This window comes from Dama dama, chromosome 21, assembly GCF_033118175.1.
Source record: "Dama dama isolate Ldn47 chromosome 21, ASM3311817v1, whole genome shotgun sequence".
In the NCBI taxonomy this organism is placed as follows: Eukaryota; Metazoa; Chordata; class Mammalia; order Artiodactyla; family Cervidae; genus Dama; species Dama dama.
In genome coordinates, this window is record NC_083701.1 from 11,422,077 (window position 1) to 11,444,325 (window position 22,249).

The 22,249-nt window shown below is 48.7% G+C and overlaps 1 protein-coding gene across 4 annotated transcripts in view; it reads left to right on the forward strand.

Annotated features, from left to right (window-relative positions):
• Positions 1-22,249, forward strand: part of ASAP1 (ArfGAP with SH3 domain, ankyrin repeat and PH domain 1) — a 328,727-nt gene that overhangs the window by 286,034 nt on the left and 20,444 nt on the right. For 3 of the 4 annotated variants that reach the window (XM_061123183.1, XM_061123186.1, XM_061123184.1), the window contains 8 exons: positions 1,774-1,865; positions 5,249-5,435; positions 5,672-5,757; positions 6,815-6,930; positions 7,241-7,308; positions 8,504-8,611; positions 10,020-10,245; positions 18,609-18,779. In XM_061123183.1, coding sequence (XP_060979166.1) covers positions 1,774-1,865; positions 5,249-5,435; positions 5,672-5,757; positions 6,815-6,930; positions 7,241-7,308; positions 8,504-8,611; positions 10,020-10,245; positions 18,609-18,779 — 1,054 coding nt within the window. The remainder of the gene's footprint in view (positions 1-1,773; positions 1,866-5,248; positions 5,436-5,671; positions 5,758-6,814; positions 6,931-7,240; positions 7,309-8,503; positions 8,612-10,019; positions 10,246-18,608; positions 18,780-22,249) is intronic. The other variant, XM_061123185.1, reaches the window with a different exon arrangement.

Sequence of the window (22,249 nt, forward strand, 5' to 3'; positions counted from 1 at the left end):
AGTTGCTTTTTTTTTTCTTTTAGAATTAGTATTTATATGATGCACTATCATAACAGTAAACGGAGTTAGATGTCAAACTCATGTGTTCAGTTTCTCTAGTGTCTTACATTTTTCAAAAATAATGCCTAAAGAGTTTTTCTCTTTTTTCTGTTTGTAAAAGTACACATGAGTTAGGAGTGGCCTATTAGCCACTGTCATAAACCAACCACTCCTTAACCCATAACTTCTTCAGGTAGTCAGAAAAAAATTGTGTGCAGTTGTGGTGCTCAGCTTTGTGGTACATAAAGGACACCCTCATCAGGTCCAAGTTAAATTGGTCCCACAGTTCACCAAATAATAGGGGGAGGCGCATTCAGCGTCTCCTATAATGCCTTATGGTCATCAGCCCCGTCTTGCCTAATTGGAACCTGGTGCCTATGGGAAAATCTTTATACTAAGGTTGCGAGGGTTTGAAGCAAAACAGGGCCTCTTCTCCTCGGACAGGAGAGACTCCTGAGCAGAACCTGAGGGAGCCTGGGGCCCAGAAAATCTGAAGTCTAAGCATTCATTAAGCAGCGATGGTCTGTCTTGTGTTGCATGAGCCCCTTGATTTAGAAAATATGGTACTTATTCACGGCTCCCTATTCACTTCATCATTTTAGAGAAGAGACTCAGACCTAATACCTGCAACATTCTTTAATATGAAGGTGGTGTCAGTCCCTCTCCTTGACTTGGGTAAATGAAACCCAGTTTGACAGTTTGAAATAGGATGAGTCCAAATCCTAAACACTTAAATACGGTAAACCCCAGAGACCTGATCACGTGGATGTTTCTTCGCATCGATCCCCAGGTTATCCGAGTGACCAAATGACCAAATTTGTCCTGAAAAACACATTTTCTTGGAAGGGTCGTGAAAAGTCAAAGTGTTAGTTGCTCAGTCATGTCCACCTCTTTGTGACCCCATGGACTGTAGCCTATCAGACTCCTCTGTCCATGGGAATTCTCCAGGCAGGAATACTGGAGTGGTAGGCATTCCCGTCTCCAGGGGATCTTCCTGGCTCAGGGATCAAACCTGGGTCTCTTGCGTTGCAGGCAGACTCTGCCATCTGAACCACCAGGGAAGCCCGAGAGACTGACTGTGTGAATGTTTCTTTGCATTGATCCCTAAATTATCGATTAGTGACCAGAAGACCCTCAGGACAAATTTTCTTGGAATGGTCTTGAACCTAGAAGCAAAATTTTTCCTGAGGCCTCTTCATTAATTACCTGTAGCATCTTAATTTGTACCCCAAATATAAAGGAATCCTACACTCTTCTCTGGCTAATAAGAGTAAATCTGCTTTATCTAAAAATGAGTCATGATGGTAATTGAAAAGTTTTTGCTTTAAGCAGTAGTATTTAACCTCATTCATATGAGATTCATATCTGGAACCTGCTGTTTAATCTCAGACTGTGTGTGTGTGTGTGTAGGACCACATCCTATTCTAGTCGAACATTTATCACATCGGGTTTGTGAAAATCATTGGTTTTCTTATCCGTGGTTCCACCAGTCCGTTATCTCCCATGACGGGGAGCACTGTTTACTCATCTCTGTTCCAGAACTCCTCTCAGAAGCTCACTGTCCGGCACGTAGTATATGCTCAGGAAATTATCTCTTGACCAGATGGAAGAATGGTCTGTATTCTGAATCAATTGAGGGAAAATAATACATTCAGAAATCTCAAAAGCAAGTAATAGTAATCTCCTAAACTAGTAGTAATGCATTCGTTCTGCTGTGTTTTGTTTATGTTACAGCTGGCCAAGAATGTAGGAAACAATAGTTTTAATGATATTATGGAAGCAAATTTACCCAGTCCCTCACCAAAACCCACCCCTACAAGTGATATGTAAGTATTTCTAATATACTGAATTCTTTACTGTTCTATAATTGTTCTTCTACCCTTCCCCAAACTTCTTCGTGGCTATGGCATTCTTCCCCACCGTAGGAAACCTCATTATGAGGAAAAAGCAGAGCAAAGTATTTCTGAAATTATTGTTCAATTGCTTCAATTGTGTCCGACTCTTTGCAACCCCATGGACTATAGCCCGCCAGGCTCCTCTGTCCATGGGATTCTCCAGGCAAGACTACTGGAGAGGGTTGCCATTTCCTCCTCCAGGGGAATCTTCCCAACGCAGGATTGAACCCACGTCTCCTGCATTGGCAGGCGGGTTCTTTACCACTGAGCCACCTGGGAAGACCATTTCTGGAATGCGCCAACTATTTTTGCCATCACCTTTCCCTAAGTAATTGTGGCTGCTCTGTGGAGGATAAATCTTCATAAGGACAATTAATGCTTAATCATCACATGTTGTGGTAAATAAGAGACATACCAAAGCAATGCGAGATTCCTATCAGATTGGCAACAATCCAGGTGCTTAACAGCCTGCTGAGCCAGACTGTGGGAATACAGGCATCTCTGCTCCTGTGTTGTTGGTGGGAGTACAAACGGAACACCAGCCACAAGGGGAAATTAGACATGTTTATCATAATTATAGATTTATTTACCCTGACTCAGCAGCTGCCCTTCTGGGAAGCTGTTCCTGTTCTGTATTAGAAAAAGAATAGGAGCAAAGCAGATGTCTATCTAAGAATCCCTTGGACTGCAGGAAGATCAAACCAGTCCATCCTAAAGGAAATCAACCCTGGATATTCACTGGAAGGACTGATGCTGAAGCTGGAGCTCCCGTACTGTGACCACCTGATGGGAAGAGCTGACTCACTGGAAAAGACCCTGATGCTGGGAAAGAGTGAGGGCAGGAGAAGGGGGCAACAGAGAATGAGATGATTGGGTGGCATCACCGACTCAATGGACATGAGTTTGAGTAAGCTCTGGGAAATAGTGAAGGACAGGGAAGCCTGGTGTGCTGCAGTCCACTGGATCGCAGAGAGTCAGACACGACTTAGTGACTCCAACCACAATATATGCCCTGTGTCCTTCACAGTAGTGACAGCCAGGGAAGCCTGCCATGCTGCAGCCCATGGGGTCACACAGAGTCGGGTATGACTGAACAACAAACAGACAGAGTCCATAGTGTGGCCACACAACAGAACCCCTTGTAGATATAAAAAGGAATAAGGGAAAAAAAATAAATAAATTCAAAAAAAAAAGGAATAAGGGAGCTTCTCCTGTCCTGATCTGGGATGATCTCCAGAATGACTGTCAAGTGAAAACATCAGGGTACAGAGCAGCCATCACTGCATGCTCCCCTTGGAGCAGGGAAGGGTAGAGGGCATGGGAGCAAGTGCATATAGGCACACCTTAAACCCCAACCCAGAATCACTCTCCAGACTCAGGAACCAAATTTTGGGGACATCTCCTGATTAATCCCTCACTTTTGAACTCTTGCTATTCTGTCTGGACTCAGGCACCAAAGTGATTTGAACAGTGAAGAACACACATAAACATATACATTTATTTTAACTTGGATCTGCTTAAAGAAACACGGGCAAATACCCAGGAAACTAATAAAAGTTCTTCCTCTGGGGCGGGCATAGACATGAGACCCCCTGAGTAAACACATTATTGTCGAGTCATGTGACTCTTTAAACCTATTCAAAAGGGTTTACGTTGACTTTAAACTTTAAAATTCTAAATCCTGTGGATAAATAGGAAGAAGAGAGATTTAATTCTGACTCAAGTGATCAGAGAAGCAGACGCCAGCCTCGGTGTTTTGCCAGCCCTTCTCGGGTGGTTGGTTATTCAGGCACCAAATTTGCAAAGCACTAAAATTATTATGGTGCTCATTCGATGAACATGCTTTTTCAGTCTGAAATTGTGAACTGCAATCTTCCAGAAGGCCTTTTGGCAGTTGTCTTTTCTTTGAATTCGACAAATGCATATTGTATATTTAGTCTGCGCTTTGTATTATGTTAGATGCTGGGGATCTGGCAAAGCACAAAACTAGGTATAAATCCTGTCCTCGGGACACCTGGGTACTAACCAGAAAATTAAACAATAGATTGTTTACTCATAGCTGTGGCTTAAGTGTCAGAGAAGAGAAGTCAAGGATGCTGGGGGCATGCATAATACCCGAAGCTAATCTGGGGGGCGTGTGGTTTAACAATGGTGTCCAACCATCATCCTACCACAAAAACTGCTTGCATGTCTTTTTTCCACACTAATGAGCTCATATTGCACTGCGAAACAGGGCTTTCAGAAGCTAGTTTGATTACAAGACAACCACAACCAAATACAGTCCGGGATTACTTCACGAATGTGGTAACAGTAAATTCTCAGCTCATACACAGCCCAGTCTTGCTCACACCAGCATTTTTAAAGTGTTTACATGACCCAAACCTTGAAGGCGTTACTTTAGGATAAATTTTGTAAGAGCATGGATTTTTGTTTCCTACTGCTCACATGAGAGGCAGCATTGGCCCTGCCTTCCCCTTATAAGAGCTCGTGATTCTCTGAATCTCTCACGTAGACTCGGGAGCCAGACTCCATGAATTAGAGCCCTCTTGGAAGCGGAAAGCACCTGTTAGGTACTGTATGTTCTTTAATTCAAAATATACCAGTGAGTTACTGTCCTCATTTTCAGATGAAATAAACAAAAACTGAAGATTAAGTAGTTTGACCAAAGTTACGTAGCTGGTATGCTGTAGGACTAAGATTGGAACTCCAAATCCATTCATTGTGTTTTAATTAATGGGCTCATGTAACAAGAAAATTCAAAGGGTGAGTTCAGGCACGTCTGTATCCAAGATGTCAGACAGCATCACCTGGACCCTAGCTCACTCTCCTGACTCTTGTCTCTCCTTTCCTCTGAGCCAGTGTCAACGTCAGCCTTTCCCCAAAGGTGGCTGTCTGGGCACTTAGGTCATAGACTCACCCCTACAGCTGGGGAGGCAGGCTCAGAACCATCTGAACTGAAGCAGAGGAGGGATGGGTGCCAATGAGAAGGAGAAATGCTGCACCAGGCCCACCCAGGCTCTGGGCATGTTGTCCACAGCAGGAAGAACCACCATCTGTCCCCCTGGAGCTCCGCGCATGGCCTGTGGGAGGCGCTGCAGCGACAGCCTCGCGGAGCCTCAGTTTCCCATCAGGTTCTTCATTCTGTCTCTGCTGCAGTCAGCTTGATTTAAACCTAGTCGGCTGGAATGTCGAAGAGAAGTGTGTCTTAAATGAAATAACTCTTCACGGAACTGTCTGTCAGAAAAAATTTGAATCTTTTCTTAGTTCTTGGAAAATAAAAAAATCTCAGTTCATTTTGTTTTGGTCTATTTTAGGACCGTACGGAAGGAATATATCACTGCAAAGTATGTAGATCATAGATTTTCACGGAAGACCTGTTCATCTTCATCAGCTAAACTGAACGAATTGCTTGAGGCCATCAAATCCAGGGATTTACTTGCACTAATTCAAGTCTATGCAGAGGGGGTGGAGCTAATGGAACCGCTGCTGGAACCCGGACAGGTAACAGCCTCCCCAAAAGCAGGATGAGGAGGGATGTGGAAAGCCAGTTTAAAAGAGGACGTCATAACAGCACAGAGTGAGGTGACACATTAAGTGACCATGTCTAAATCAGGACAGTTTGAGAGTGAAAGGGGCTGCTATTAATAACTGCTTTGAGGCAACTGGACAAAAACAAAGCCTGTCTAGGCAAACCAGGACATCTGATCACCCCATTTATACTTGTTCTTTCCTTTTAGGAGCTTGGGGAGACAGCTCTTCATCTTGCAGTCCGAACTGCAGACCAGACATCTCTCCATTTGGTGGACTTCCTTGTACAAAACTGGTACAGTTTTAGTTTTCTCTGAATGTGCATTGTGAGTTGACACAAACAGCCCTCTTCGTAGCCTGCATCAGGACTCGGCAATTTTTTTCTGTAAAGAGCCAGATACTATTAGAGGCTTTGCAGGCCATGAGGTGTCTGTCACAGCCATTCAGTGTTGCCATCATAGTATGAAAACTGCCATGATTAGTACATAAACAAGTGAGCATGGCCATGTTCTAATAAAACTTCATTTAAAAAACAAGCAGAGGGCCAGATACGGCCCATGGCCTATAGTTGGCCAACCCTTGGCCTAGATAACTGTAAAATCTTTTCTCTGTGTCCAAAACCTGCTACTTAAGGGAGGCTGAAAGAGAGAAGACTTAACAGCACAAGTAAAACACCTGTGAGTTTTCATTGTTCATAAATTTAGTATGTGTGGCTGACTCAATTGCTAATTCAAATTTAGGACATAATAAGAACAGTATTGAGCACAGGATGTGTATGCTTGTTGAATTCTTTTTTCGGTAGTTCTATAATCAGATTAGGAAGAAGAATTGGAGCTCATTCAAAGGAGTGATCAAAATAGGGGATTTGAACTCACATTCAAAGAACAGAGTCTTCGTTCTTCAAGGCAGATTGTAACTCCCAGCCTCTTCTGTAGAGGTGGTTCAGCATAGTGGTTCATACCATTGGCTCCAGACACACTGCCTGTGTTCAGATCCCTACTCCATCATCTGTGTCTTGGTAATCTCGAGGACTTCATCCTCTGTAACTGTTTTCGTCTGAAAAATAAAGGTGATAATATACCCACCCCGTAAGGTGGTTGTGAAGATTAAGTGAGCTAATATGTATAAGAGAAGTGTGTCTGTCCTAAACACAATAGACACTCCAAGAGTGCTGGCCATTGTTGTCATTATACTGCTTATAAATTCAGGTGTCATGCTAGAAACATCATCGTCTTCCCTGCCTCTAAGAAGTAGGTCTCAAATTTGACTCAGTCGTTAGCGTGGGTAAAAGTGGTTCATCTGTTCTAAGTTACGGAGCAAGTCATTTTTTCCCGAATGCTGTCGTTTCTCAGTGGGAACCTGGATAAGCAGACGGCCCTGGGGAACACGGCCCTGCACTACTGCAGTATGTACAGCAAGCCAGAGTGTTTGAAGCTGCTGCTCAGGAGCAAGCCCACCGTGGACGTCGGTGAGTATGGGCGGGTGTCTCTTCACAGCCACACTGAGGGGCTTCACTGGAGAGGCAGGGGCTAAGACTCCACGCTTCAATGCAGGGGGTGAAATTTCCATCCTGGGTTGGGAATTAAGATCCCACATGCTGTGCAGTGCAGCCAAAAAATAAAATACATTTTTTTAAAAGAGGAGAAAGAATAACCACTATAAGAGCATTCAGTCTGCTGAAACTGAGACATGCCCATTCCGTTGTACACTTAGTCTTGTTCTTTGCCTTTTCAAGATGCATCTTAGATAATCGTGCAAATGTATTCCCCCTGTTTCAGTTAATCAGGCTGGAGAGACCGCCCTGGACATAGCAAAGAGACTGAAAGCCACTCAGTGTGAAGACCTGGTAAGCCGAATGGGAAGCGGGTTAGACCCTCTGCCTTAAGAAGGGCGTTCTCAAAAACCAAGACTGGGGGTGAGAGAAGCAGATTTTCTGAGGAGGAGGTGAGGTGGAGGACACAGGCTAAAGAAATGCAGACCAGCACTAAGGCTACATTTTAAAAAACAGTGAAGTGATAAATTCTTCATCCACGTCTTTTCCGTGCAGTTACAGTGTAGCAGCTAAAAGGCATCTGAGAGGTCTTGTTACCAGCCAGAGTTGTTGATTGAGGTGCTGGGGGTATTTTTGTTGTTTTGGGGTTTCTTGGGGGGACCTACAAGGATGTCCCAAAGTACTGCTTTTTCTTATTTGCCAGGACATTAGTCTTTCTCTGTACTAAATAATTATTTGAGAACTTCCCTTGCAGTCCAGCGGTTAAGATGCCAAGCTTCCACTGCAGGGGGCCTGGGTGCAGTCCCCAGTTGGGGAACTAAGATTATGCAGGCTGTCCCCAAAAATAAAATGAAATAAGATAATTTTTTTAAAAAAATAGAATTATTTGGGAAGCCAGTTCCAAAAATAGGGCAAGTAAAGCTCAGAGTGTAATGATTTCCAGCTTGTTCAATGCCCTGCCCTGCCCATTCTATGTACACACTCATCTCTAGTCCCACTAGTTCTTGCTTAGACCTCTGGGCCTTTGCATAGAGCATGATTCTCTTAGCCACAGAGAAGGGTAAGACAGGAAGGATAAGTGATGCTCCCTGGAGTTTCTGCCAAGTGCCCAGGCCCAGCAGTTGTCCTTCTTTATTTTTTGTAAGAATCCTTTGAGGAAGTTGAGTCACTCCTGCCCTGTTTTATGACTAAGAAAGTGTACCCCGAGTGGAACCGGGGCCATCTGACTTTAGAGGCAGACCTCTCAAACTTTTCTGACTCCAGTTTTCCCTCCAACAATTTACAGTTGTAAATTCTTGGGATGCATATTCATAATGTTAAGAAAACTTTTCATTTCGAAGAAAAGTCATCCAAATTAGAAAGGCTCTGCCTGTGATTCTTGGCACTACCTCTCAGGTCTGTCCCATTTGTGTAATCAGAGTTTTGCCTGCATTGCAGCCACTGGTGATTAATCTGAAACCAGGAATGAGGTGGAAGCTACTTGGCGTTTATATAATGTCAGGGTGTCTCGCCTTTAAATTGAAACGGTTCCGCCTGCTGTCACTTTCAGCTTTCCCAGGCTAAATCTGGAAAGTTCAATCCACATGTCCACGTGGAATATGAGTGGAATCTTCGACAGGAGGAGATGGATGAAAGTGATGACGACCTGGATGACAAAGTGAGTGGAGATGATGCCTCGGAATCCCAGCGCTGCTCCCGGGTTTTCTCCACTGTGCAGATAAGACCCATTCTCTGTGAGGTTGATTTTGGTCTCATGACCTGACTTACCCGTGCAGGACCAGGTGACTCTCTGCGCCACTGAGGTTCTAAATCTGGAGGTTGCATGGGTGCCGTTGCTGTCACCGGGGGGTTGGAAGTGTCTGGAATCCGAGAGGTTGGGCTTAGGTGTGCAGGCCTGAGTCATCAACATGTGTCGTTCAATTGCTCAGTTGTATTCGACTCTGAGACCCCGTGGACTACACCACGCCAGGCTTCCCTGTCCTTCACCATCTCCTGGAGCTTGCTCAAACTCATATCCACCAAGTCAGTGATGCCATCTAACTCTCTCATCCTCTGTTGCGTCCCTTCTTCTCCTGCCCTCAATCTTTCCCAGCATCAGAGTCTTTTCTAATGAGTCTGCTCGTTGCATCAGGTGGCCAAAGTATTGGAGCTTCAGCATCAGTCCTTCCAATGAATATTCAGGGTTGATTTCCTTTAGGATTGACTCGTTTGATCTCCTTGCTGTCCAAGGGACTCTCAAGAGTCTTCTCCAACACCACAGTTCAAAAGCATCAATTGTTTTAACTGATGTTAATAAGTCATCAATGTTAGCTGGCAGTTACGGCCACAGGCATGGGTGAGGTTCCCTCCCAAGAGGATGCAGAATGAGAAGGGGGAGGGTGGTGGAGAGCGTGGACATCAAAGGGCTGAGTGGGAACAAACAGTTAGCGTAGATTACAGACGGATTCACTGTCCAGACGCTGGGGAACTGTCCTGCACAGGGGAGGTATCTGTGGATAAGGTTATATCTGTGAGACTTAGCGAATTTATGGTTGTTAACAGAAAGGAGGGATGGGGGAAGGGACAGTTAGGGAGTTTGGAATGGACACGCACAGGCTGCTGTATTTAAAATGGATCACCAGCAAGGACCTGCTGCAGAGCGGGGGGAGTTCTGCTCAGGCTTAGTGACAGCCTGGCTGGGAGGGGAGCTTGGGGAGAGTGGATACATGTATGTGTGTGAGTCCCTCTGCTCTCTTCCCGAAACTACCACAAGGTTGTTAATTGGGTATACCCCCAATACAAATTAAAAATTAAAAAAAAAAAAGATTAAGTCTGTAACCTTACGCTTCTGAATACTGTGAGCCCTCACAGGCATGTCCCTAGGGGGACCCTGGTGATGACAGGAGTCAGACGTGAACTCTCTAGATGTCTTCCTTGTGCTGTGTCATGACTCTTTAAGTTTTCGTGTGACTGATTCCCGATGGGCAGAGCCACAGGAACCCCATCCCCTCCTGAGCCTGCCCTGCCCACGTCCCGCGGACACCTTGATTACGGCTGACCCCCCGCACTGTTGTTTGGTTTGCCAGCCGAGCCCCATCAAGAAGGAGCGCTCCCCCCGACCCCAGAGCTTCTGCCACTCGTCCAGCATCTCCCCGCAGGACAAGCTCTCACTGCCAGGCTTCGGCACGCCGAGGGACAAGCAGCGACTCTCCTACGGCGCCTTCACCAACCAGATCTTCTCCGCAAGCACAGACTCACCCACGTCACCAATCGCGGAGGCGCCCCCGCTGCCTCCCAGAAACGCCACGAAAGGTACGAGCCTTGGGACGGGCCGCGTGACTCCATCCTCAGTGCTGGGAAGCCACCCGGCTTTGAGGTCATAATCTCGGGGTGAGTGTGAGCAGCAGGGCTGTGACGTCAGGGCGGCTTGAAACAGGGACCCTGCCGTCTGCTGCGTTACAGCCGAGAAATAGCATTACGGGCACGCCTCGTGCCTTGTCTTATGTGAACCTCACAACTTCCCGTGAGGTGTGTGCTTTTGTGCCCACTGTACAGATGAGGAAACTGAGGTAGAGTGACTCACCCAAGGTCGTGCAGCCGGTAAGTGGTGGAGTTGAGGGTCCATCCAGGGTCACGTGGCTCCAAAACCAGTGCTCTTTGCTGTGTAATACAGGGTGGGATTTCCATTCTTCTTTGAGAAGTTTCTTTCCTCGACACTAAAATGTAATACAGTGATAGTTAATAGTTACGAAGCTCTTGCCTTACGAGTGACCCTAAACCCAGAGCCTCTTTTTCCACGCTCACAGAATGAGGTGCATAGGACAGCTGGTGGCACCAGGCAGATGGGGTCCCTGGTTCAGGGAGGCTGAGTCACTGCCCTGAGGGTCTCGGTGGCTGGGGTCCTCACCCAGGTGCTGTGTGACCCCAACCCACATTCCCGTGCGCTCTGATGAGGAGTGGTTTTTCCGGGAGACGCCAACCAGGGCAGGATCTTATCAGAGGAGGGTTACTGTGCTGGGAGTGACAGTCTGCAGATTCCCCACCCCGTTTCTGTAATCCGTAGAACACCCTGCCCAGAAAGTCCATGTATTCCCACCTCCATGGGGACAGGTTGAGAAGCAGAAATGGTAACATTAAGGAGTCACCCTGCCGAGTGGCGGGGAGCTTCCCAGGTGGTTCAGTGGTAAAAGAATCCATCCGCCAGCACAGGAGGCCCAGAGTCGATCCCTGGATCAGGAAGATCCGCTGGAGAAGGAAACAGCAGCACACTGCAGTATTCTTGCCTGGGAAATCCCGTGGACCGAGGAGCCTGGCAGGCCACAGTCCCTGGGGTCACAAGGAGTTGGACGCGACTGAGCGCCGCCCAGGGGAATCCGAGAGGTGCCCAGAGCTGGCACTCCAGGTCTGGCCTCAGCCAGTAAATCTAAGTGCAGAATCCTGCCTGTGTGCTTGGCTTGTGGTAACGCAGGTTCAGGGGCTCCCCAGGCACAATGCCGTGCCTATTGGAGTCACACTGGGGCTCTTTTCTGGAGAATGTGAGATTTATTCAGAACAGTGTTTTTTCAGAGCTTATTCTCCATTGAAATAGTGTTATAAATGGGAGCAGTGTTCTTAGACCCCAAATGGCCTCAGAGATTATAAAATAGTGGAGGAAGTTAAAATAAGACTTGGGCACGAACGGTGCCCATCAGAGATAACCCGTGACCAGAGCAGCAACAGGCCTATTCACCCGCCGGCGTGGTTCTTCCCATCCCATGCGTTATGCTGGAACGTACCTTTTACATCACTACCAGGTCAGGGTGCCGGTGCTCTGTAAGAAGGCTATATTGCCGCTCACCTCTGGGTGATGGTGTTCCCCATCAGGGTAGCAGTCTGCTCAGAGCAGCGTTCCTCTCTTTATCCTAAAGAGGACCTAATTGTGCTTACAAAAAAAAAGTGATGATAGCCTCTCAGAGCCTCCAGGTCATTGAGAATCTTGAGGTCTACAGGGGGAAATGACACAGAGTCCTAGGAGCCAGGAGGCCCCCCTCATCTCCCTGTACCCCTTCCTGTAATTCTATCTCAAGGGGACGCAGAAACCCATAAAATACACTGACTGAACGCCAGAGTATGTATCTGTTGCTGCCTTGAATAAATTTCTCATTAGCTCTTTACCAAAGGCCCAGAAGACAAAGACCAGACTGACTTAATGATCCAGCTGCTGAATCAAGTGCTGAGAGACTGCCATGGCAGCCGTGGTCAGCTGAGGGTAGACTGCTCACCCCCTGCCCCCCAAAAATCCCGTATTCGAACATAGACGTCCCTCCCTGCTAAAATCAGGAGTGTTCTTCCAGGCCATTCACAGCAGGACATCAGATTCCAAGCTGGTGAGAAACAAGAAGCCTGGCCCACCCGTGACTTGTAGAAGGGATTCGAAACAGGAGCCACTTCCTGCGGTCAGCTTGGCTCACGTGCCCTTACGTGTGGGAAGGAAAGTGATCGTGTTTGCATGGCGTTCTCAAGTGCTAAGCGTGTCCCGCCCTGCTCCTTCTCACATTCAGCTCACCTTGCCGAGTTTCAGGCTCTTCGTCTGAAAACTCAGGATTGGGCATCTGGCGGGGTCCTTGCTTAGAGCGTGAAGTCATTCCGCAAAGTGACTGGCACAGCGTGGGCCTTCAGTATGTAGCACCACAGCCTATTTGGTCCTGCTGCAGATGTTCAGTTCTGCAAGTGTCCCGGGTCCTGGGAAGGTAGCAAAGGGTGGAGCTCGGGCTCAGTGGACGAGAGAGGGGTGAGCTGGCCATCGGGGCAGCTGCGGGTGCCGCTGCAGGTTTGAAGAAAGGGTGGAGGAAGTCTCCCATCCACTCCCCCCTCCGCTCCTGCAGGGATGCTGTGAGTGAGCTGTCCCTGCATCCCCAGCACAGGTGTGCTCCGTCAGCGCTTGTTGCATGAATAAACAACAGCGGAATCAATGAAAGCACATCCCAGAAATGTGTGGCCAGAGCAAGGACGGGATACTCAGAAAACTAACCCAGATGTCCTGGGGGCATGACAGACAGTTGATCTGCTGAATGTGATAGACAGTTCGCCTGCAGGATGTTTATGCCCACACTCAGTTGTTTAAGCCTTTTACACCATTTCTCTGACTCTCTTTTGAGGTCTGTGGCAACAGAGAAGGGTGGCCAGGGAGGAGACCGCCCCCCAGGGGTCTGAAGGTGGCCGACCACCCTCAGAGTGTGAGTCAGGGAGCCTAGGAGATGTTTTCCCCCAGAGGGACATGATTCATATGCTGATGACTCTTTAAGTTTCCCGGGATTTTTTTTTTAATCTCATAGGAAGATAGCAATTTGAATGGCTTGATTTTAATACTTCCCAGGGACCACTGTCCTTCATTCCAGTTGAATTTTCTAGGTTTTGGTTGGGGGTGGGCATTGTGGGATGGGAGATTTTTGTGGCCTGTTTTTTCAGTCTCTCTCGCTCCTTTTTAAAGCATCACATGTGTCACCTTGCGCTGGCCGAGAGCACCTCTGTCATTCCCGCCCTGGGCCGTGGTCACTGGCGCAGGCTGGCCAGCCCGGCCACCTGACTGCCAGGGCGTGGAAAGGAAGTCCTTGCTCTGCGTCTTGCATAGAAGTATGTATGAGGAAGTGTTAAGGAGCCAACCCTGAGCCCCTTGAGTTTGGCTCTTTCCTCTTAATGTTCCCGGAAGGAGGTTGAAGGAGACGTGAACAGCTCTCGTGTGTTCTGTGATGCTGGGTCCGTCACAGCGTCTCACCGCCGTGTTGGGACCCCGCCGCCGGCTCCACGGCTGACCCACCATGGTTTCTCCACACGCTCCCTCCACCGCACTCTGCCTCCGTTTCCCCTTCTGAGCAAGGAGGTGTTTGTAGCTTCTTCCTTGTACACAGACAGTTCTTCTCTAAATGAAGATAGTGCATCTTTACCTATGTTTTAAGTGATGTAAACTCTCCTCTCTTTGAAGCTCCATACTGTGAAAACCATTAGACAGTGCTAAATTTTAAAAGAAGAAAATGCTAAATTTTTCATTCGCCTTGTCCAGAGTTGTCTGTATAACTCTGTCATTAGCTCCTGTCATTAACACATATGGCATGTTAGAATATATATATTATACTTCTATAGACAGTTTTCTGCCCAAAACTGTCAGGTTAATTTTTAAAGTCACCTTCTAGGTTTTTCTTTAAATTGAAATTTCAGAGTGTACCTTTGGTCTCCTAGCATAGGGGGCCTCTGGGTTCTCTGTTTTATTAAGAACCAAAGGTACAAGGGCTTCCCTGATAGCTCAGTTGGTAAAGAATCTGCCTACTGTGCAGGAGACATGGGTTCAATCCCTGGGTTGGAAACATCCCCTGGAGAAGGGGAGGGCTACCCACTCCAGTATTCTGGCCTAGAAAATTCCATGGACTATAGTCCATGGGGTCACAAGGAGTCAGACACAACTGAGTGACTTTCACTTTCTTTTCAAAGATACAAGGACACTGAAGAAGAATCCTCCCGACTTAGACCGTGAATTTTGTCCGTAGGCTGTGCCCAGAACGTGCCGGGCACTGAAAGAGAGGAGAACAGTGTGGCCCTTGCCCTGAGGAGGCTTCCAGCCTGGGGAGGAGACAGTGTGGGTCTGTTGCTGGGTAGAGAGTGTGCAGTACCAGTCAGCCTGTGTGTGCAGAAATATTCATAGCCGCAGTTGCTCCAGGGCACAGGAGGGTTAGAACAGGCTTCTGGATAAGGTCACACTGGAGCTGGCCCTTGACAGACGCTGAGATGGAGGGACCGCAGCGGGCACCGTGGCTCCTGAGATGTACAGCATCACCAGGCTGGTGAGCTTCCCAAGCCCTGGCCACGTGTCGGCCTCCGTGAGGGGCCTCCCCAAGCTGATGACCGGGAGAAGCTCTCGGCAGCACAGCTCAGGGCGTGTCCAGGGGGGCCGCTCAAGTTGAAGGCACGGGAAGAGTGTCCAACAGACAAGAGACCCAAGAGGCCGCTGGCAACACAGGACCACAGCCCAGCCACGCGGACCCCCAGCAAGAGCTGCGCTACACCCTGCCTCCTCGTGAAAGCCTTTCTAATAATGTAACCTCAGCGTTATTTATAGCAACTTTGTAAGTCTAGACCCATATTTTTAAGAAAAGTGTTGGCAGATAATTTGACATAATAGCCAATGTTAGTGGGCCCTGTGGTTTAGGGTGTTTTCTGCCTATTCCCACATGCCTCGGCTGCCCAAGTCCCTCCCCTCCCCACCTGTTAATCTTGCCTCCCTTTTGAGTATGTTTGATGCTGTGTCTACTCTTTCCTGTTCTCTTTTGTTTCAGCTTTCTTTTTTTTTTTTTAATATATATTTTATTTATTTATTTGGCTGTACCAGGCTTAGTTGTGGCATGTGGGGTCTAGTTCCCTGACCAGGGATCCAACCCAGGCCTCCTGCTTTGGGAATGTGGAGTCTTAGCCACTAGACCACCAGGGGAAGTCCCTGTTTTAGCTTTCTTTACCCTGCAGGAATTGCTTCTTTCCTGACTGGGCCAGTCCTCAGGTTTATTTCACTTAAAACATCGTTTTCAGTGCCTAAAGATGAGTTACTCATTTTTGAAATCTTTTGAGCTCTTTACAACTTAAAAAATTTTTGTCTGCTTCCCTGGGGTCTGATATAATGTTTTTCATCCTTTTTTAACTCATAACCTACTAGTTGGGAAGATTCAGTGGCACCTTCCTTTCTGTGGCTTCTATACCAGAACGGTAGGTGGATCTGGGTATGTGTGTTTTCTGTGAAGGTAGATTACAGTATTGAATGTTTCTCTTCGAACTTCTAGCCACCCTCACTAGGTCCCCTCTCTCCCTGGTTTCTGCTCTGTCTCCCTAAGTGAGACATTCTATCTTCCTTAAGGATCACTAGCCTTAAAACAAGAGAAGTAGCAGTTTATTCATCCATTTATTCGACACTGCATTATTAAATTCAGCTTACCAGGCCAGAGAAAAGCCTGACCTCGATAGAACCTGCAGCATGGTGGAGAAGGAGGCCGTGACAAGTAAGCAGAAAAGGAATAATTAGAGACTGCGGCAGCCGATGTGAAGAAAGTGAGGCAAGGCAGCCTGATGACGTGATGAAGGGAACATGAACCCCTACATTTTTAACATGATGATTCAGAAAGCTTGATTTTGCTTGGTTTGTGGTTGGTTGCAGGACTGCTCTGGTTTGCTCCCTCCTAAAATCACGTACACAGAGCGCTCTGCCCAGAGACATGGCCCCATTGGCCGTCTGTGTTTCCAGGCAGGATTTGGAACCCACTGAATGGCCTTTCAGATGCGCTACCTCGAGAAGTCCCTAGGTGGCACTAAAGACGACCCTGCCGGAGAATCTCACCATTGTCTATTATCTATTCTCCATCTGTTTCCAAGAGGAAAGTTACACTTCCTAGTACCGAACGTTGTTGTTGCCATTTGCATCAACGTGTGCCGAGCCCAGAAAATGCTGGCCTGGCTTTTAGGACAGGCCGAGCCCTTGCCAGCCCCAGAGACCGGCATCGTGGTCCAGCCGAGCCCCTCTCGGCTACCTAACGTTTATCACTCCAGCTCCACTTTCCTAGCTGCGAAATGTGGCCACTGATACCTGACCCCAGGCTTCCCAGGTGGCTCAGTGGTAAAGAATCCACCTGTCAGTGTAGGAGAAGCGGGTTCAATCCCAGGATTGGGAAGATCCCCTGGAGAAGGAAATGGCAACCCACTCCAGTATTCTTGCCTGGAGAGTCCCATGGACAGAGGAGCCTGGTGGGCTACAATTCATGGGGTCGCAAAAGAGTTGGATACAACTTAACAACAAGAACAATACCTGACCCACATGCCTCACAGAGTTGTTATGAAAATTGAGGGGAATACCATATAGGAACATATTTCAAAAACTGAGATGCCCTATGCTAACACAAGGCTAAAGTAACAATGCCTGTATTGTTGCAAAAATAAAATCGTTTCTGAAACGGCAGTGACTGGTGTCATAATTAGGCATTGCTCTGGGGTAACAGACTTCCATCACATATCTGTCAGTAGGACTGAGAATAAATGCTACAGCCAGGGTCATGTCATCCTAAAGCAAATGACAGTTTTCCTGAGCTGAGCAGTGTTTACTTCAAGACAAGACCATCTCTGAAAGACAGGGGCTTAAGTCTGTGTTGGTACTGACCATAGTTGATCATGGGATACAGCAGAGCTTGTTTTCCGAGGAAGGAGGCCAGCAGTAATTAAGCTTCTCTTTTAATACGTGGAATATAGAAGGCTCTTTTGGAGCCTTTCTGGGGCACCGGGTACCTACCCTCCTGCCTTAAACATTCGAGGTGGCAGTGTCCTTAGCTTTTTTCATTTCTTTCCTTTTTTTCTTCTTTCAATGTTGTGCAAACTGTTGTCTAGTTAAATCACATACCTGGTAATAATCATGAAGAGAGGTTTGTCAAGGTGCCCAGCGTTACCCAGGTGCCCAGGCACACACCAGCCACTTCAGTGTCACTTGAAATAAAATTAACAGCATATATACTACTTAAAAATCCCTTTCTTTTCCTAAAAACATGAGAAATGGTAGTAATGGTTTGTGTGTGTGTGTGTCTGTATGTGATATTAGTATCATTATTGCTATCCTGTCATTACCTCTAGAGAAAGTGGAATCTTTTTAAAAACATTGACTCGAGAGGGAGGGGATGTATACACACATACAGCAGATTCACATTGTTCTACAGCAGAAACTAACGCAGCCGTAAAACAATCATACTCCAATTTAAAAAATAAAATTAGGGTGTTTAAAACAATTTTAAAAACCTTTAGAAATCAGTGAAGCTTAAACAATTTATTCAAGCTTTGCAGTATAATAGATGGTTTATGATTTCTGGGGCTTCCCTAGTGGCTCAGCCAGTAAAGAGTCTGTCTGCAATGCCAAAGACCCAGGTTTGATGCCTGGGACAGGAAGATCCCATGGAGAAAGAAATGGCAACCCATTCCAGTGTTCTCGCCTGGAGAATCCCATGGACAGAGGAACCTTGGTGGGCTACAGTCTACAGGGTCGCATAGGACATGAATGAGCAAATAACACTTTTCACCTTTGTGATTTCCAGGACAGGTCAGAAATTGGAATTGGAGGGGAAAAGAGGGTTTTTGTGTTTCCCTTTTTTCCAAGTAACCCTTTACGTTAGAGCTTTCATTATTTATAAAAGTCATCAGAAAAGAGAAAAAAAAAAAAAACTTCTGGCCAAGTCTGCTGACTGGAAGAAGCAGTTGCAGTGGAGAGAAAACCCTGGTCTGAGGCTGCTTGGAGGTTTCGTCGGTTCTTTGCTCTTCTCTCCATTGACGTTGCTGGCAGTGCTGTGCGTCTTCTTCCTCAGTAGGTTTTGCAGTGGTTCCAGTGTTTATTGGTTTGAAATGTGTTTTTCCCATTGCACCCGAATGAGGATGTAAACCCAGTGGCGTTCCATGTTGACTGGCGTTTTGTTTCTTAACAGCACGCATTCTCCTTTTTAAATTTTTTACCAGCAATTTTTTTAAAACCCTTCTCGTGGGTCACAGGGTGGATGGACTGGGCCATCCCCAGCCTCCTGCTTCCGTCTCTGTGTATCATACCGCATTCTGTGCTCGGGAGTAACCGCATACGGGCTGTTCTGTCTGCGAGACCGGGATTAACCTTCCTGCCCCGTTCGATTCCTTTCCAGGTCCACCTGGCCCACCTTCAACACTCCCTCTAAGCACCCAGACCTCTAGTGGCAGCTCCACCCTGTCCAAGAAGCGGCCTCCTCCCCCACCACCCGGACACAAGAGAACCCTGTCCGACCCTCCCAGCCCACTACCTCACGGGCCCCCAAACAAAGGCGCAGTTCCTTGGGGTAAGTCATCCTCAAGTCAGGGCCCAGGCTGCCCGGGGTCGGGCCACGCACGGGGCTCGGGGGGCAGTGGGCACTTAGCACGCTCAGCAGACGGAGGAGCCCGCACCCACGCTGGGCCAGGGCTTAGACACGTGTGATCGCGCAGCCTCCTACGGCCAAGAAACGTTTGGGAAAATATTTCTGTCACCACTTAGAAAGCTCAATGATGATAAGGTGCTGAGCATTTCTTGTGCACCAGACACCCGCCAGGGCCTCGGTGGTCAGGCTCCTGTCTCTCCCAGCCCCCTTCCCCCTGCTCTCAGCCTCACTGCTCTGCTTTCACTTCTGGGCCCTCCAGGCTCTTTGCCTCCTGGGGCCACCTCCTCCCTGCAGCTCTGTTGTGGGCTTGAAAGCCTGGCTCCTTCTCGTCCTTCTTAAGCCTGGCTGTCCCCTCTAAGGGAGCCCCCATCCCCGTTTCCCTCCAGGCCCGGATCTCCGTGGACACAAGAATGTTTTATTATATGTGTTTGGTGTTTTGGTCTCCGTGAGAGCAGGGCCCTTGCCTATCTGGTTCTCTTCTGTATCCACAGAGCCTAGAATTGAGCCAGGTAGTCAATAATCGCTGGAGAATAAATAAACCCACCCAGAGTCAGTCAGTAACTTACCATTTCTGTGACAACTGATGGCGGATATCATATTTCCATCCACGAGGAGCGCCATTTCCAGCTCCATCTGCCTTTTTAGTTTGCCAGCCTGCCACCAACTTCAGTCAAGAGCCAGGCGTCCCCTAGGGCCCTGGCTCTGCGGGTTTACAGGTCCCACCTCCCCCTTCCAGCGTGTCGCCTTGTGGCTTTTTTGTTTGTTTCTCATTGCAACCGATAGGGAACTCAGCTGAACGCTTTCAAAGGCATTGGTGATTTGGCAGTTTAGTCGCCAGGTCGTGTTCAACTCTTTGTGACCGCGTGGGCTGTAGCCCACCAGGCTCCTCTGTCCATGGGATTTCCCAAGCAAGAATACTGGAGCGGGTTGCCATCTCCTCCTCAGGGGATCATCCCAACCCAGGGATCGAACCCAGGTCTCCCGCATTGCAGGCGGTCTGCTTACCAGCTGATCCCCAGGAAAGGCCATCATTAAAGGCATTAAGTGTTCCAAACTTGGGGCGCTTTGGGGAACAGCCATGCTGCCGTCTGCAGACTGGCACATGTGTGAGCTGCACGTGGCTTGGAATGCCCCGGCGCAGGTGGGCTGTCTGTGCTCAGCCCTCCACTCTGCTCGCCTCGTGCCTGGGGTTTGGGCCTCTGCACACGCGTGCTCCAGGATGGAGATGAGTGGGGATGCGTGGGCAGTATGTTCTTCACCGCCAGGCTGCCCTATGAGCCAGACTGTGGAAATGCTGGACCAGGGTGTCCAGCTGCGTGGGGAGGCTTCTCGGGGACTTCGCAGCAGGTGTTGAGTAGTCAGTTCCCAGTGAGACGAGCCGGGGGAGCCTTGGAGGGCACAGCCCAGGCACCCATCAGCAACACACAGGTCCCTGAGGCTGCCTGAGACTCCCCCACCCCTCACCCCAGGGCCTTCGGGAGTCCCCAGGGTTCATCCAAAAGGACTTTACCCCAGACAGCGTCCCACTGACGGTCACGAGTTTCCTACAAGTGTTCCTACCACGAATCTCCGGTTAACCTTCTTTGTGAATCTCATTAAGCTTTGATCCTGTTGTTCATTCACATTCTCTTATTTCTCCATGAAGTTTATCATGCCTTACTCCATTGGTCTGCAGTTGAAATTTACTACATCTCTGTTTTCTGGCTGAAGAATCATCTCTCTCGTAGGTTCCTTCCACCTGACTGAGCAGCAGGACTCGCAGCTGCCGTTCATCTTGTTTGGTTTTGGTTTTGGTGGTTTTGTTGGGGACGAGGGGCATTTTTCACTAAGAAGCAAGGTTCCCCCTTTATGAGACAGAGTCAGTGTCCTGGACAGTGAGCAGGAGGGAGCCTTTGAGCTTTGAAAACTTTGGGCTGCGAGCAGTCATCTGCCCTCCCCACCCATCACCACCTGCCAGAGCCACTCGCCTACCACCCATCTCCAGGGACAAAGACAGAACCTGTCCGTACAAAAGTGACAACTGTCCATGTTGCAGATGACCCCAGGTGGTCATTCCATGACCGTCGGGCCGTCTATCTGACGTGGTGTGTGTGCACATAGGGGAGACCTTCTTGCAGACACATGTAGGCTCAGGTCAGTGACAGGCCTCTCACCAGGCACGCTGAAGCGACTCTTAACTCGGGCCACATGCTTTATGTTGTCATCCCCACAGGTTTTATCTCTGCCTGTCTCCTGCTGACTCCGTGGTCCAGAAGCTGAAGGCAGGGCCAGAGTCCTGTAAATAAAGCACGTGGGGTGTCAGGCTCCCAGGGCGCGCTCACGGTGCCTGCAACCTCCCTCCGGGAGCCCGTCTTCCCAGTGCTGTTTGTTGTTATTGTTCAGTTGTGTCTGACTCCGTGACCCCGTGGACTGCAGCACGCCAGGCTGTCCCTGTCCTTTACTACCTCCTGAAGTTCGCTCAGCCTCATGTCCATTGAGTCGATGATGCCATCCCAACCATCTCACAGTTGGAAAGCATCAATTTCCGGTGCACTTATGTTCCCCTAAAAGTCCCCTTCTCCTCCCAGCCCCTGAGGGTGAGGGCTTCTGGACTGTCTGAGTTCTGTCAGGGCCGGGGGGTGGGGGGCGGTGGGCGTGTGGAGTGGGTAGCACAGCCCCTGAGCCCTCGCCAGGCCCCACCTGCCCACCCTCTGCCCCTCCTGGCGTTGGGATTATCACAGGGTGGTCCTGCTGGCTCCTCTGCCTTTCTTAGCACGATATGAACGCTTTACGGAGGCACGAGCTTTTTCTGTCTCCAGAGTTCCAGTATGGACCTGTGTCACCCTGCCTGGGTTCTGATCTGTCTCTACCACCTGTAGCCCTGTGGCTTTCAGCGGTTCTATTTGGTTTACTTCCTACCTCAGTTTCTCCAGCTGTAAAATGGGGCTGTTAATAGCCCTCGTGGGATTCTTCGCCACAGTTTCACAGAGTAGGACATGGGGGTCTGGACTGTAAGGACACTGAGATTCAGAAAGGCTCGGTGCCCTGCCCAGGTCCTCCCGGCTGGTGAGAGGGCATCCCCTGTGGCTGGGAGAGCCCGTGGCCCTCGCCCCCTCGGTGCTCCGCTGAGTTCTGCTCGTAGCGGCTCGCCGATCGCTGTGGCCGTTCTCCTGTCTCAGCAGTTGTTCCTCTAGCTGTGAATGGCGTTGGGGAGAAGGGACCCCGGCAGGCAGACACCCTCCGCCTGCCTGTGCCGCCCCGCCCCTGCAGCGTGGAGCCCTGATCTTTGGGGAGGTCGCCCCGGGCTTTCTCCCCACTGGATCCACAGCATCCAGATATCCCAGGTGTCACGTGACTGCAGTCCCGCCACGCGATGAGTTCAGCCATCACTGGGGAGATGGCGAAGGCAGGAT